This window comes from Columba livia, chromosome 2, assembly GCF_036013475.1.
Source record: "Columba livia isolate bColLiv1 breed racing homer chromosome 2, bColLiv1.pat.W.v2, whole genome shotgun sequence".
Classification (NCBI taxonomy): Eukaryota; Metazoa; Chordata; class Aves; order Columbiformes; family Columbidae; genus Columba; species Columba livia.
The window spans coordinates 117,674,598-117,688,155 of record NC_088603.1 but is presented as its reverse complement, the minus strand read 5'-3'; the positions used below and the strand labels follow the sequence as shown (position 1 = coordinate 117,688,155).

The 13,558-nt window shown below is 41.2% G+C and overlaps 1 protein-coding gene across 9 annotated transcripts in view; it reads left to right on the top strand.

Moving 5' to 3' along the window:
* Positions 1-12,288, top strand: part of NOL4 (nucleolar protein 4) — a 198,256-nt gene extending 185,968 nt beyond the window's left edge. For all 9 annotated transcript variants that reach the window (XM_065053439.1, XM_021292056.2, XM_021292057.2 and 6 more), the window contains 2 exons: positions 4,029-4,109; positions 10,323-12,288. In XM_065053439.1, coding sequence (XP_064909511.1) covers positions 4,029-4,109; positions 10,323-10,516 — 275 coding nt within the window. In that variant the 3' untranslated portion in view covers positions 10,517-12,288. The remainder of the gene's footprint in view (positions 1-4,028; positions 4,110-10,322) is intronic.
* The last annotated feature ends 1,270 nt before the right edge of the window (positions 12,289-13,558 follow it).

The following is a 13,558-nucleotide window of genomic DNA, read 5'->3' as shown; positions in this document are numbered from 1 at the left end:
GAGTTTCCTTACAAAATGTGCCTGTGTGCATATGTGCTCGTGTGTATGTTTCCCCCTGCGGTACAGAAAGCCAGTCCAAGGGGTTCAGTATCCATAGGCTATTATCAGATAATGAGCAGGAGCACAATCCTGCAAACAGCTACTGCTGAGCAAAAATACTTGCTCACTGCATGCTAGTCTCCTTCCAGTTTCAAGGGACTAAGTCACAACAGGGTGAGACTGAACCTGAAGTCCCTAACAAAGCTGAGTAAAAAAAAAAAAAAAAAAGCCAGATCTTCAGTTGATTTGCTTGGCTTTATGAGGACCTGCCCTGTCATTATTGTCCTCTCCTATGCTGATCACAAAATGAGGCCACTGGTATCTTTGTGCCTGGAGTTTGAAAACACTGAGCTCCATATTTTGTAGCACAAATGAATTGACCTCGATTTCTCATGTGGTCCCCAGCTACTTTAATTTACTTCAGTTAATGATCTGGCATACTGAGTGTTAAATGAGAAATCAGCATATCCATCTATATGCTAAACTAAAAATGATACAGGTAATTAATTACGTGTCACTGTGAGGTTGTATGTTCCTCTGAAAAGGACAGTGGTGTCATTTATTTAGACAGCATTCCTTTTTTCTTACATGAGCAAGCATTCGTAACGAACAAATGTAAGCAAAGTGTATTATTTGTTTGAAATAGTTCCCCACGTTGATTTCATACAAATTCAGATCGAAAGAAAAGTTTTGCCCATTCTGATAACAAGGGTATCATCTGTCTGTCAGAGAAAAGTGATTACTCTGGAAGCCTGAGGCTTCTTGCCTCCAAGAATAATCCCTGGATTTTTGTCCTGGCTGATCCCTCTGTGGCTGAAGAGAGTCCTGCTTCAGGTGTGTGGGCTGACTTAGGCAAGATGGTACTTGTTCAGCTACAGCCTGTACATTCAACATGGTAAGGAATTTTCAAAATGCTGTCAGGGCTGCAGCCTGCAAGGAGTTATTGGTACGTGGTGTCCTGGTGACCTTCAGTCATGTCTGTTTCCTCACCCCCCATCCCTAAAAGCCTCAAAGGTCTGTGAATGATGTGCATTAAGTTTTTGAAAGGCTTTAAAAATATAATATTTTAGTTATCAAAAGTCTTTGACTTAAAGAGAGTGAATAATGATGATTACAATTGTTTCCATAAGCATGAAAAACACATCTGAAGTACTAAATATGATCTCTGATCAACTATTTTCATAAGAATAAGACAGGCCATGGAAATGTAGTTTCTTGCGAAAATGCACAAGAACTTTGAAACTGTCCTTTACATTGTAGCCAGAGAAGATCCAAGCCAGTTCCCAGGGAAAGCAGTTGGCATTTACTCATTCACCCAACTAAGAGCAGGATTAAACTCTCCATTTGTTATTTGTCAGCAGAAGCCACCAGAATTGTCCTGTTTTACATAGTCTTAAACTGTGAGGCACAGCAATTGTTTTGTGTACTTTCCTTCAAACCGCTTGTAACAGAATACATTTTCATAACTCTCATTTTCAGTGAATTGTGGGATTTAGGGAAAAGTATTCTATGTTGCTACAGCGTGCAATTTTAAAAAAGAAGAGGTACAAATTCCACGTAATAAATTAGTGTTGCTTTCTGATTAGAAGCAATGTTTTATTTCTACCTTTAACATAGAGGAATCCAGTGTTTTTTTACAATCAAAGCAAAGGATGGGTTTTGCAGGACAAACAGTGGTTGTTCAGGAACTGTGGGATGCAGCACAGCTATCACAGCCAGGGAGCTGTGCAGAGCTCTGCATTGCCCTCTGTAGCATCGCTGGGGTGAAGAGACCAGTGGATGCTCACGGTTTGCATAGTGATGTATGCTCAAACATATCTTCTTCCTTGCCTATCTCTGCTTGCACTTGAAAAATTTGTCTGTATGTCCTCTTACTTCGAAAGAGCAGTAAACCATCGTGCCTCTCCCAGATGGCTGTGCAATGTTAGAGCATTGTGCAAATGTGTCCGTCTTGTGCAAAGGCGTCCGTCTTCTCCACAGGTATCCTACAGGATCCAAAACATGTAAGCTCCACAAACTGAAAGCCTGTGTGCCAGCATTTGGAAACCAGCTGTCAATGCTGACAGTCTAGCTGGCTGCTGGTTTGTGACCCACCTGCCATTTCAGGAACATCATTAGGAAAATTGTGCAAAGTCAACTCCATCACTTTCTTAGTTTCATTGAACCAAAAGCAATCAGTAGCCAACCTAATTATCTCCTGGCTTTTGAGAGTAAAGTGCTCTGGCTCCCTGAGCTAGTTTCCCTGCTGGAGAAATAGGAGGACTTGGAGGCCAGTTCTTTGGGAACTGTCAGTCCTCTCTGATATGTCCATGGATATTTGCTTTTCAATTTGCAGACTAAGAGGAGCTGATGGAGTTGCAGTTGAGAGGGGTAACCATTGCCCTCCTGACAGACTTCACAGGACAGTTGTTTGCAACCGTTATTGTGTTTCAAGAACTCTTGTTCCAAACATAAGCAAGGCTATTAGGATGGTTAATGAGTTTCCTCTCTGGAGAAGAGGATATTTGCTTGCAAATTGTTTTCAAGACCTAAGAAGTAATTTAAGAATGCATTTCCTTTTCTATTTAGTAATCCATCAAATGTTCTTGTCAGATTTACAAATGTTCCCCTAGTGTTAAAATAAATGTACACCTCAGTCAGGATGTATGTATAAACAAATATAGTCTGCTAAAGCAGAAAAAAGTTGGAAAAGCTAGATAAAACTCTCTGCTTGAATATCTTTTTCTGGACCTTCCCCCACAGTAATATAATTACTATGTCCAATTAGCTCTCCTGTCTAGTAACCCAACTGATGCCTGTATTTTGTGTGCTGTGACTCGTTAAATTTGGTCATTTCCTCCCCTATAAAGTTCATCCCTACTCTGATCCCATCTTACAGACTTAGCTGTCTGCTTGTCTGTTTGGTGTCTCAGACTCAGGACCTCTCGGTGCCTGCTGTCACATTTCTTCCCTCCTCAGCCTGTCCTTCCACATGGCTAATTACAGAACTATAATTAACTCCTTACACAACTGTATGGGGCAGACCTTCATGCAACTACTCAATATGAGCAATCAGAATGCAACAGCTTGTACAGTGACTCCTCCTTTATTGTGGGCAGGAAAAAAGCACAGCAGAAAGGGCTTACAGCACCAAGGTCTCTTTCCCCCCTGCTTTTAAAGCCTTTAGGCCAAGCCAGCTTGTCTGGAAAGCTTCACCCCATCACCAAGCAACCTGTGGGTTGACAGAACCTCTGTCAGCCTGTACATGGGCTGGGGAGAAGCCTTTGGGCACATTGTCCTCGATTCTCGTAGGTGTTAAAGGTGAGCTGCTCTTTGAGAAGGGTGGATTTTCATGCCTCTCTTTTTTAAGGCTAGTACAGTTCCTGCTAAAGAACTGAATGGAGAATCTCGAGGATGTAGTATCCTAGTGGGTGTAAAAAAAATTTGCTTGCCAGCCCTTAGCCAGCCACAGGGGCTTCAGCTGGCCCTGCTCCATCACACCTGGACCAAGTTTGGAGGGACACCCAGCTTGAGGGCAGGTAGGCGAGAACAGGAGACAAAGTGCTCTGTTGGGAGCAAAGTCCCTTGCTGCTGCCAGAAGCATCAAAGGCTCTGCATGCTGCCTGAGCCTCTCCTGACAGAGTGGGATCACCTTGTCTCCCCACGTGTTTCTGTCCTGTAGGTCACTGTCCACCCTCTCCTGATGACTATCAGCTGTCAAGCACTCTCTGAAGCCAAGGCGGGCTTGTCAGAGCGTTGCTCTCCACAGCCACTTGGTTTCCTGAGGTCTGTTTTCCCTAAGAGTTGCGGAAAGTGTTTCTGTTGCCATTGCTGGTTTCCTGGAGGTGATTTGGGGCTGTTTTTTCTGTATTCTTGCTTGTTTTTCTAGGCAGAAATGTCAGTCATTTCTCCTTGTATATAAAGGGAAGGTGTTTCAGACTCGATGGCAGACTGGCCATGCAGGTCATGGTAAGATAAAGCAGCTGTTGTGTCTCTGTTTCTCTACACAGATCTGCAGCCTACCTCCACCACAGCTGCAACTCAGCACTGCATCCCAGGCACCACAAACGTCCAGTCCCCTTCCAGCTCAGGTGAGTCCTCCTGCCGAATACGAACATGTTCACACCACAGGCAAATCCTAAGCCCTTGCAGGCTTTTCTTTTAACCTCCTCTCCCACAGGTGGGCCCACAGACCATGACCAATGGCCCTGTGGTCCAGCCAGTAGCTGCTGGACTGCCACCAAACCGCTCCCCTCTCCCTGCTGCTCCTTTCCAGAAGCCCACAATGGCTGTGCTCTCCCAGCCATTCCCCACCTTGGCCAGGCCTCTTACCCGTGTGCCTTCCTGGTACTTCTGCCTCCTGGTCCTTCAGGCACTGCAGCCCTGCAGAACACGATGGGGTGGCTGGGGGAAGCTCCTGGAGCTGATGCTGCTGAGCCCCAGTGACCAGCATGGCTGTGCTGCTCTGGGGCAGGGACAGAGCGCCCAGCACTCTTGTCCACTTTCACATGTGACAGTAGGAAGGGTGCCTCATTTCTGCGCTGTGAATTTGGTGAAGCTGTAACCTTCTGTAAAATCTTTGCATTCACATGATCAGTGCGGGCTTCTCAGCAATAGACTAGGGGGAAAAAAAAAGAGTCCAACTGAGAATATCCAGTATGTAGTTAATTCTTAAAGGTACCCACAACATGGCTGGCCGTGATGTAGGGGTTGAATGGGATTTTTGCTGTGGTTGCTCTCTCCAGCTCTTTCAAGGTCTGCTCTTGCACAGTCTTCTGTTCTCAGTGCTACCCTAATGACATCGAAATGGAGAGAGTGGAGACAAAACAACTTGTATCTAACACAGCTGGAGCCTGGGGCATGAAGGGACGCAGAACAAGAGTGATAGAGCTGGGAACCTGAGAGAGTGTGTTCAAGTTCCATTAAAAAAGAAGGGCAAAATGTGGGGTTGGGAGAAATTAAATGGTTTGATCTATGTTGTAGCAAAGGTGGGAATTTCTTACTGGGAAATACTGACTGAATTCTGTATTAAGATTATTCCCACATTCCACTTCCCACTTCCTCTTCCTCTTCAAATTGTCAGATACAAGACATATGCAGGTGTTAGTCTGCTACCACCATAGAAATGGTGAGGCAATGTCTGTGGATGTACTGCCCAGTATCTCACTTTTCCAGCTTTGCACAAAGCTCAGGGGACAGCCATCAAGGCAAGAGCGGTGTAGGCCACATAATTAATCTCCTGTGGTGGGTAGGAAACGTTCCTGGAGGATCTCACATAATCATTTCATCACAAACCAATGTGTTTGCTGATTGTTGAGAATGCATCATTTTCAGTGGCTATAGGCAGTTCTGTGTTTTCACGTCTCTTTCCTCAGGCGACCCAGCATTTTTTTTTGTGCTATCTAAACTAAGTAAAGGCATGTTTTCCAGAGGGAAAGCTGTAAAAGGGACAAAGGCGCTTAAAAGTTCCAATTTATTAGTCCCCGTTTTCTTGATCTGAGATCTCCTGGCACTTGAAACAATAGTTTTAGGCACATCTGCTCTCTGTTTGAAGGCAGGAGGAAAAGAAACATTGGCAGATGCATAATATCACAATGAAACATTATTACAATAATAAATACTTCTGATTTGGAAAAAGTAGCATACTTTGATAGTTGTTTCTATTTAGTTTTATTGGAGTGTGTAAGAATTTAGTACATACTTCTAAAGCCACTCTTGGGGAAAACTGGGAGAGGAAAATAGCTGCAATTGAAATGATATACAAGAGAGATTTCAAAGCATGCGCAAATGTACTTTTGTATAAATAAGTGCCACTTCTTTTTACCTCTTCACTGATGAAAAATGTTGCTTAATGAAAATGTAGAAGGATATATGCTTAAGCACATACAGCTTTTTAAAATTATTTTTGTTATTCTAAATTATTATCTGAAATAGTGATAACCATTTTGAGAGTCTTTGACACATTTATTATTCTTTCAGTAGTTGTTAATTATACGGTTGGTAGCTACCCAGCGACAGCATACAATTCTTAAGGGATTTTTGCTGAGACAGTTGATAATGTCTAAGCAATCAGTAGCAGTACATCTACATCTGACCCATATTTGGGAGTTTGATATAAATCATGGTGCTAATGAGTAGTGCATGAGGCAATAGCCAGTTCCATTTAAGTCTTGCAATTTACAGAAAAGCCATTTGTCCCACAGTGTATTTAATGGCAGATATTCCTAGCAGCTAATTTGATAAATGATTGTCTAGCACATGAAGAGTGGGTTTTCAGACTTCTTATATTCAGCTTGATGTGGCTCCAACAAGAACAATTTCACCTCACTGGGGAAATTAGGTCTATGTAACTGGACTGAGGTGGTAAATCAAAAATATTCCCGCGTTAAAGTGTCAATCAGGTGGCCTTGGCAAGAGGCAGAGGAACGATACTTCAGTCTTCTGAAAAAGTATAAAAGAAAGGATCTGTCTCAGCAATTTGTTTAACCCACTGCTTAAGAGAATGTTGTGCTCTTATCAAAACACAGGAGGTAACAATTGTGAGTTATAATAGTATGCATTAAGGGAAGTAAATAAATATCCTGTCTTCATCTCTGTGATATGTGCTTAGTCTTTGCTTGCACACAGAGACATTGTGGAACCTGGTGATGTTTGCAATCAAGATTTTTAATTGTTCTGAAGTACTCCAAGATAGTAAGCTGTGTGCTAAAATGTGCAGTATTACTTTGGAGGAACTGGACACTGCAAAATTCATGGCAAAAATATCCAGATTTCTGTTTGTTTAAGGATACATTTACTTGTTCCTGTGAAGACTGGCAGCTTAATCAATAATTCTAAGTATGTTAAGGATATAGTTCTATTTAAAGTAAGGGTAGTTTTAAAAGAAATGGTGGTGAAGCTGTTCAGCTTTCTCCAAACTTAGCCATCTGTAGTGACGGCTTCTGAAGACAGAGGTACATGAAGTGTCTACCTTAACCAGCTATTTTAATCCTTCAGAATATCTGTGATTTATTTGTCTGTTTCAAGAAATGTGGTGGATATTTATGAGTAAGATTGAGGTTCCGGTGTTTCAGTAGGTGATTTGCATAAAATTACACAGGAAAAATCTACACTATAAGAATAAGATGTATTTATTCCTTGTTTTCTGAACAACCAGTTATGACTCATGAAGCTATTGGTAAGTTATAGCATATTTAGCCTATAGCAGCCAGGACAACCTTCAAGAATCAGTAATACTGCCAGTGAGTGTCTATCACAGCTACTAAAAGATGAGACCAGTGTAACACATGCTGGGGCTAGTCTGCAGGAAGTATTCTTCAAGATATAAAGCTTGAGCTGTCATAGCCAAGCTTTGGAGGTGAGTTGTAGTTCTCACATAAAATAATTAAAAGAAGAACTAAAATCCTTATCACCACATCAAGCATGGCTTGTTCTCATTCTCTTCACCTCTCTGCCAGCACCTGCAGCTTCCCTTCCTCAAAAAGCACGTGTGTACTCACTGTCCTGAAACCACAGCCAGGAACACTTGTGTCTGTGTGTATGTGTGTGTGTGTATTTCTTTGCTTTTTCGCTCGGGGGTCTTTGAGGGGAAGGAGGACAGCACTGTGACTTGTTAAGGACAAGACAGGAGTTGAGGAGTGAAGTAAAATCCTTTTTTTCTAGTGTATAGAAACTAAAAAAAAAATCAAGTAGTTTGAAGCAGCTGAGGTAAGTTAAAATCCAAATTTTCTTATTTCCTTTGTATATAAGAACTCTGTATATAGCAGAAATCTCTCAGACCAAGAGAAGTTCTGGGACCTGCTGGTTCCTTGTGTATGCAGGCTGCAGATTTGTACTTGCACAAAACTTTATTTCCAGTACCTTCAAGGATTCAAAGATATATGTTCCGAAGAGTTAATCCGGACATCCAGAAATACAGGGCCAGATCTTCAGTCTGTGTAAATCACTGTGACCCTATAGACTTGTGAGGAGTTACACCAATTTACGCATGCTGGGTATCTCATCTTCTCCTAGTTTTCCTTTCAAATCAATGCTTTTACTTTGTGTCATCAGTTTTTGTAAGGAAAACCTCAGAGCTATAAGCAAGCACATTTCTGTGTATTTTCTGCTTATGAGTAAAAGAATAGCCTATACAATCACTTAAAAATCAGAATTACCAATGAGAGAAGCTCTTCAGTTCTGTTTCAGAAAAAGACATGCTCTGCCACAGAAGCTCTGTTCTGCAATATACTGTGTGTCTGGTTTTGGCTGTGACATGAATGAGAGTCAAGGAAAGAACATAAAAGTTAAAGTAGGTTCATATGGAGCACAATGCCCTCAATATGTCAGTGGTAGCTTTTTCACTACCGCCTCAATAAATATAGAAGTCTTTAATGGCTTCTTACAACCATTCAGCCCAGCTGGCTTTATGATTTGTATACCCTTCCTCCCTGTGCTGGGTTAAGATTTTACTTAGAAATATCCTCTGAGCTTCTTCACACTGTGATGGTTTCCCTGCAGCGTGCGGTCACACTGAAACAAATTCACTGAGCTAATTGTCCTTTTATTTATCCTTTGTACACTAGAAGTCATTTAGAAGTCAGTTCATTTATGCTGGTGTAAAACTGGATAATAGAGTTGTAAGGCTAAGTGCTGTTCACGCCCGTTGCATGGTAGGAAGTAAAATCTAAAAGGACCTTTCTGTTTGAGTAGTTTCTTTTCATAGTCCCAGCTCTGCTTTCATTCACTCAAGGGGAGATTTTCATTAACTTCAGTGAGTGTGGGGACATGGCAGTCTCCACATTCTTTGCCGTCTCAGCTGTAGCTCTGAATAAACATAAAAGACAGAAAAATAAGTAAGGTTTATGACCAGACCTTCAGCTTCTGGAAATCAGTACATTTCTTTCCATTAGTGCTTAGGATAGTGAGAATCATTTTGAATCTTGTGTTTCTAGTGGCAATATTTAGGAGAACTTCTGCAGTGTGAGTTGATGTGTTCTGTATTCTGTAGTTCAATATGCTAAATTTTAAAGTATTTTCAGGAAGCAAGGTTCATTCATTGAAGCAATGCTGAGAAAGCTTTGGCAGTGACATACATTGTCCAGATGAAATTCAACAGTGATGTTTTTCTCATAGGAAAGCAAGATACATCGCTTTGGATAACCTGATCCCAGTTTCCAGGAGAGTGTTAATACTGAGGTCAGGCTAGTCTGATTTTCTGCCTGCCAGAAGCATAGGTTTGCCACACTGTCAAAATGAATGAGCAGTGTTTTTCCAGATTTGCACATAATAAACTGCTTCATAGGTATACTTGCCATCTGTAGCCTTCTATGTCTGAAAAAGTCCTCAGTCCAGTTCCACCTGTCTAAATTTACACCCAGGAAGAAAAAATGTGTTAAGTGGAAAATGCAAACATCAAAGCAACCGACATCTTAGCTGATTAATAACTGTGGTCAAATGATCAGGGAAATTCCACGCAAAGCCAGACTTCATGAGGGCAGATGGTTTTGCTGATGGCAGTAACCTGCAGACTTCCCTCAGGAGTGCTGTCTTCTTCATGCAGCACACATGTTCTTGAGAATATTGTTTGATGAGAAGTGCTAAATGTATTGGTCTAAGCTGCCAACGCAACATGGTGATGGCTGCAGATTCTCTTGTCAGTGTTCAGGCCTTACAGGGTCCTTGAGATACATTGCCAGCTGTATGCAGCCCCCGCAGATGACAGTGTCCTCCTCACTGTAGCAGCCAGATTGTCACCAGCCTATTTATCTAAGTGATCACACGGCATCAAGGCTAGTCATGTGAATGGCCATTTATCTGCATCTGTAAGGGATTCACAATCTGTCCGCGTGCTGATTGAAGCATAAAATGTGAAAATAGATACCTTGGGAACATAAGTTTAAGATTCTGTGATAAAAACTGCAAGTGTGCAGATTGCCATGAAGGCTATGATGGCAGCTGGAGCTGGGGGAGGCACAGGAGATGAACCTTCTGCCACTCACCAGTGTCAGATCCCAGGGCAGTCTTGGGGTGCGAGCAGCTTGCACTGTTGGGATACCACCAAAGGCTGATTTTCTACTGGCAGTGGACTTGCCCCTTGTGTTACATAAGTAGAACTTAAAGGGTGTCTGTCATATATAAAAATAAATTGCTGTGGTCCCTATCAAGGCAACTGGTAACTGAACGGTAATTTCTTGTCTGTGCTACTTCTGACTGACGCTCAGCTGAGAGCAGATTTTGCTAGTCCACATTTGTAGCTACAAACCTGTGAAATGTCTCTGGCAGCGAGTTCTGAAGCTTCTCTTCTTTTCCTTTGTTATCTGCAGGTCCAACAGATCTCAGTATGAAGAGGCAGTTAGCAACCAGCTCTGGATCCTCCAGTAGTTCCAGCTCTAGACCCCAGCTGAGTCCGACTGAAATAAATGCAGTGAGGCAGCTGGTGGCAGGGTACCGAGAATCAGCCGCGTTTTTATTGCGTTCTGCAGATGAACTGGAAAACCTTATTTTGCAGCAGAACTGAGTCATGTGACCTTCGCACTGGCCTGGTCTTATCTCAGAGTTTCCACTAATGACATTTTGATTTCCCAGAGCACACACTTCAGTTACTGCACAGTCTTTTAGGAGAGTTAATTACCATAATGCCACACTGTTCTTGATCCATAAAGTGATGTGTTAAGGTGCTCCAAGTGAACTACGACCTCTGGTATTTCTGAGGTACTTTACTGTGTCCAGCCTATTGCTTTTGTTTTAGTGTGTCAGCATAAATATCGAAAAAGTGGCTAGAAATTAACTCGTTCTAACAAGTGGAGGAAACAGAAGATGCTGTGATGGTTTAAAAAAAAAAAATGGTTCAAGATCCAAGTGCAATATTAGTGGAATGTGATACTGACTCATTGGACTTAAAGCTGCAGTATATGGCAAAACGTTGCCAAATGTCCTGTTGCTACAGGGCACAATTGCAATTAAAAGGATCTTGTATTTTAAAAAAATGTAATTTTTATAAAAAACAAAACAAAAGATTTTTGTTTTCATTCAAGATTTTTTGTTTTTACTTTGGTAAACTTTTTCACTGGTCCTGAAAATGTTTTGAGGAACTATTGTAAGTCCCCCTTTCCTCTCTTGAACCCCTGACTGTGCCCTTCTCCCCAACTTCATATTCTTTCTACAACGAGTAACTCTTGATGCTGGATAATTCTTCCCCCATGTACTGTAACTTGTCATCTACAGAATACCTTCCAAAGGAAGCATGCATTTCCTGCATTCATACCATTCTCAACTCCATTCTGTAATATATTGCAGCTTTATTAGCAATTAATAAAGAGTTGAGGGTTTTTTTCTTAAAAAAAAAAAAAAAAAGACATATCATTGAGGAAAAAAAAAAGATAAATTGATTTCTTATGGCGAGCTCATCTAATTCCATGATCACTGCTGCTGTCCTATACAAATCCCTCTAGTTGTGATTGGACGTGGATGATGAATGTGAAGAGGTTGCAAGTGACAATCTGAAAATTTGCACTCCTGCGTGTATTTATTTTGTTTTCCTTAATTTAAGCAAAATTCTTATGGAGGAAGGTCAATGACACTTCTTGGTATGATTTGTAGAATTCCCAGGCCTAGCTAAAACCTGTACAAAACTGTAAATGGATGCAGCTGCAACTATAATAAAAATCTTCTTTCCCCTCCCCCACTCTTCCCAACCCCTCTATTTCTTATTTTATAATATTGATTACACATTAATGGTGTTTTCTTTGTGCACTATGGCAGGCTTATTTTTAAGTATATAGAAAAAGTACTTTAGTTTATGCTTACTGTACTATCTGTTCTGTTGTTTAGCTTTTGTTGAATAACAAGTTTCTTGTGCATTCCTAAATTTGCCTTATTTCATGTACAAAATTTTATGTAATTCCATTTTTGACAATGAGTTTAAGGCATCAGTGATATTTTATATCTACTTGTTACATATAGTTTTCCAAGTAATGACTGTGATTGTGACCAAGTAATGTGCACTTTTTCTTGTAACTGTGGACATTGCTATGCTTTTTTTTCTCTAGTGTTTCTAGAATTACTGTTGCTTACAGTTATGTAAAAGAAAAAGAACTTTTGTGATACTGTTGGTGAATATTAATGTGAAAAAGCCTATGAAATATGAGTATTTTGGAGGTACATAGATACACAAACATCTCTAAGTTGTGGACTGATGTTCACATATTTAAACGAGAATTCAAAACCTGAGGGCTGGAATCATTTCCTCTGTTTTGTTTGGGTAAATAAACAGATTTCTGTGTTTAAATACATGATTGTGAAACATTGTAACATTTAAATTGATCTAGCCTTTAAAGCTATAAGTATTATTGTCTTTAAACAGGAAAAAGGGCCTTCCGATCCAATTCATGTGGACATCCAAACCTCTGTTCTCAAAATTAGTGAGTCAATCCATTAGGCTGATCTAGTTGGAGCTTCGCATTAATGAAGAATTTCCTCAGTAAGAGCAGAAGTGGGTGGTCCATAAATCATGAGATCCAATCACTAGCATTTTATAATTTTAAGTTGGCTGGAGGCAACACCATTTTACCACCCTACATTTATTCTCTAGAAATCTATTGGATGTCTTTTTAAAGCCATTTGACCTTGGTTACAAGAATATTGTTGCAAATTCTTGCTGGTTGGTACCAACCACCTGAGCAATGCATTTGCTCCTAACTTCTCACCATGCTTGTGAAAGCCTATAGCTTGTCTGTACCATAGATGTGTGGTTCCCTCAGCTTTTGTCTCACCAGGCATTCAACAGTCTGTTGAGAACCAGGTGCCATTTTTCCTCTCTTCCACTTACAAATATCTACAGCTTCTTCTGTGTCTTGCACACCAGGAGGGAAGCAGGTACCTTGTGCCAGGTTACTGCTTGGGCCTCATTGGAAGAAAAGCTCCGGCGTACATTTTCCACCAGTAAAGAGAGTGACAACTACGCCTAGGTTTCCAAGCTTGCTTAGTCCTGTTTTGCAGGACAATGTGCCTCAAACTGCCAAGTATGCAGCAACCAGAAGTTTGTCTAAGAGGCTGTTTGCCAACCAGGAATGTTTCTCAACTGGGCAGCCTCACTGCTTTCCAAGCTGTCTTGCTAAATCCAGGTAAAGACAAGAGACTAGAGTAAGAGGAGGTAAGAGATTTACTTCAGTGTTCTACCCTCTGACTCCTCTTTCCTCTTCCTCAGTTACTCCTCTTGAGAGAGCAGTAGCAATGTTGGGGGTCACCATATGACCTTCAAGGCCTATGGTTAGTTTCCCCTTTTTCCTGCTCCACCCCCAGCCTACCCTGATAGTTCGCCAAGTATGTCTTCTATAGCACACACATCCTCTTCTTCTGACTGCTTTCTCTGAAATATTTAGGGCCACCTTCTGTTATAGGAGCCATTGTTGTCCTTCTCTAAAGGCTCATGCAGTTACTTAGCTTTCAGTCCTGAATCTATAAAAAATTCCAGCAGACTGATGAGGTTTTTACTCTATAACTGTTTCCCCCTCTAAGCACTGGGTTTATTCCTCTCTTCTTTAGAACAATCATAGATTCA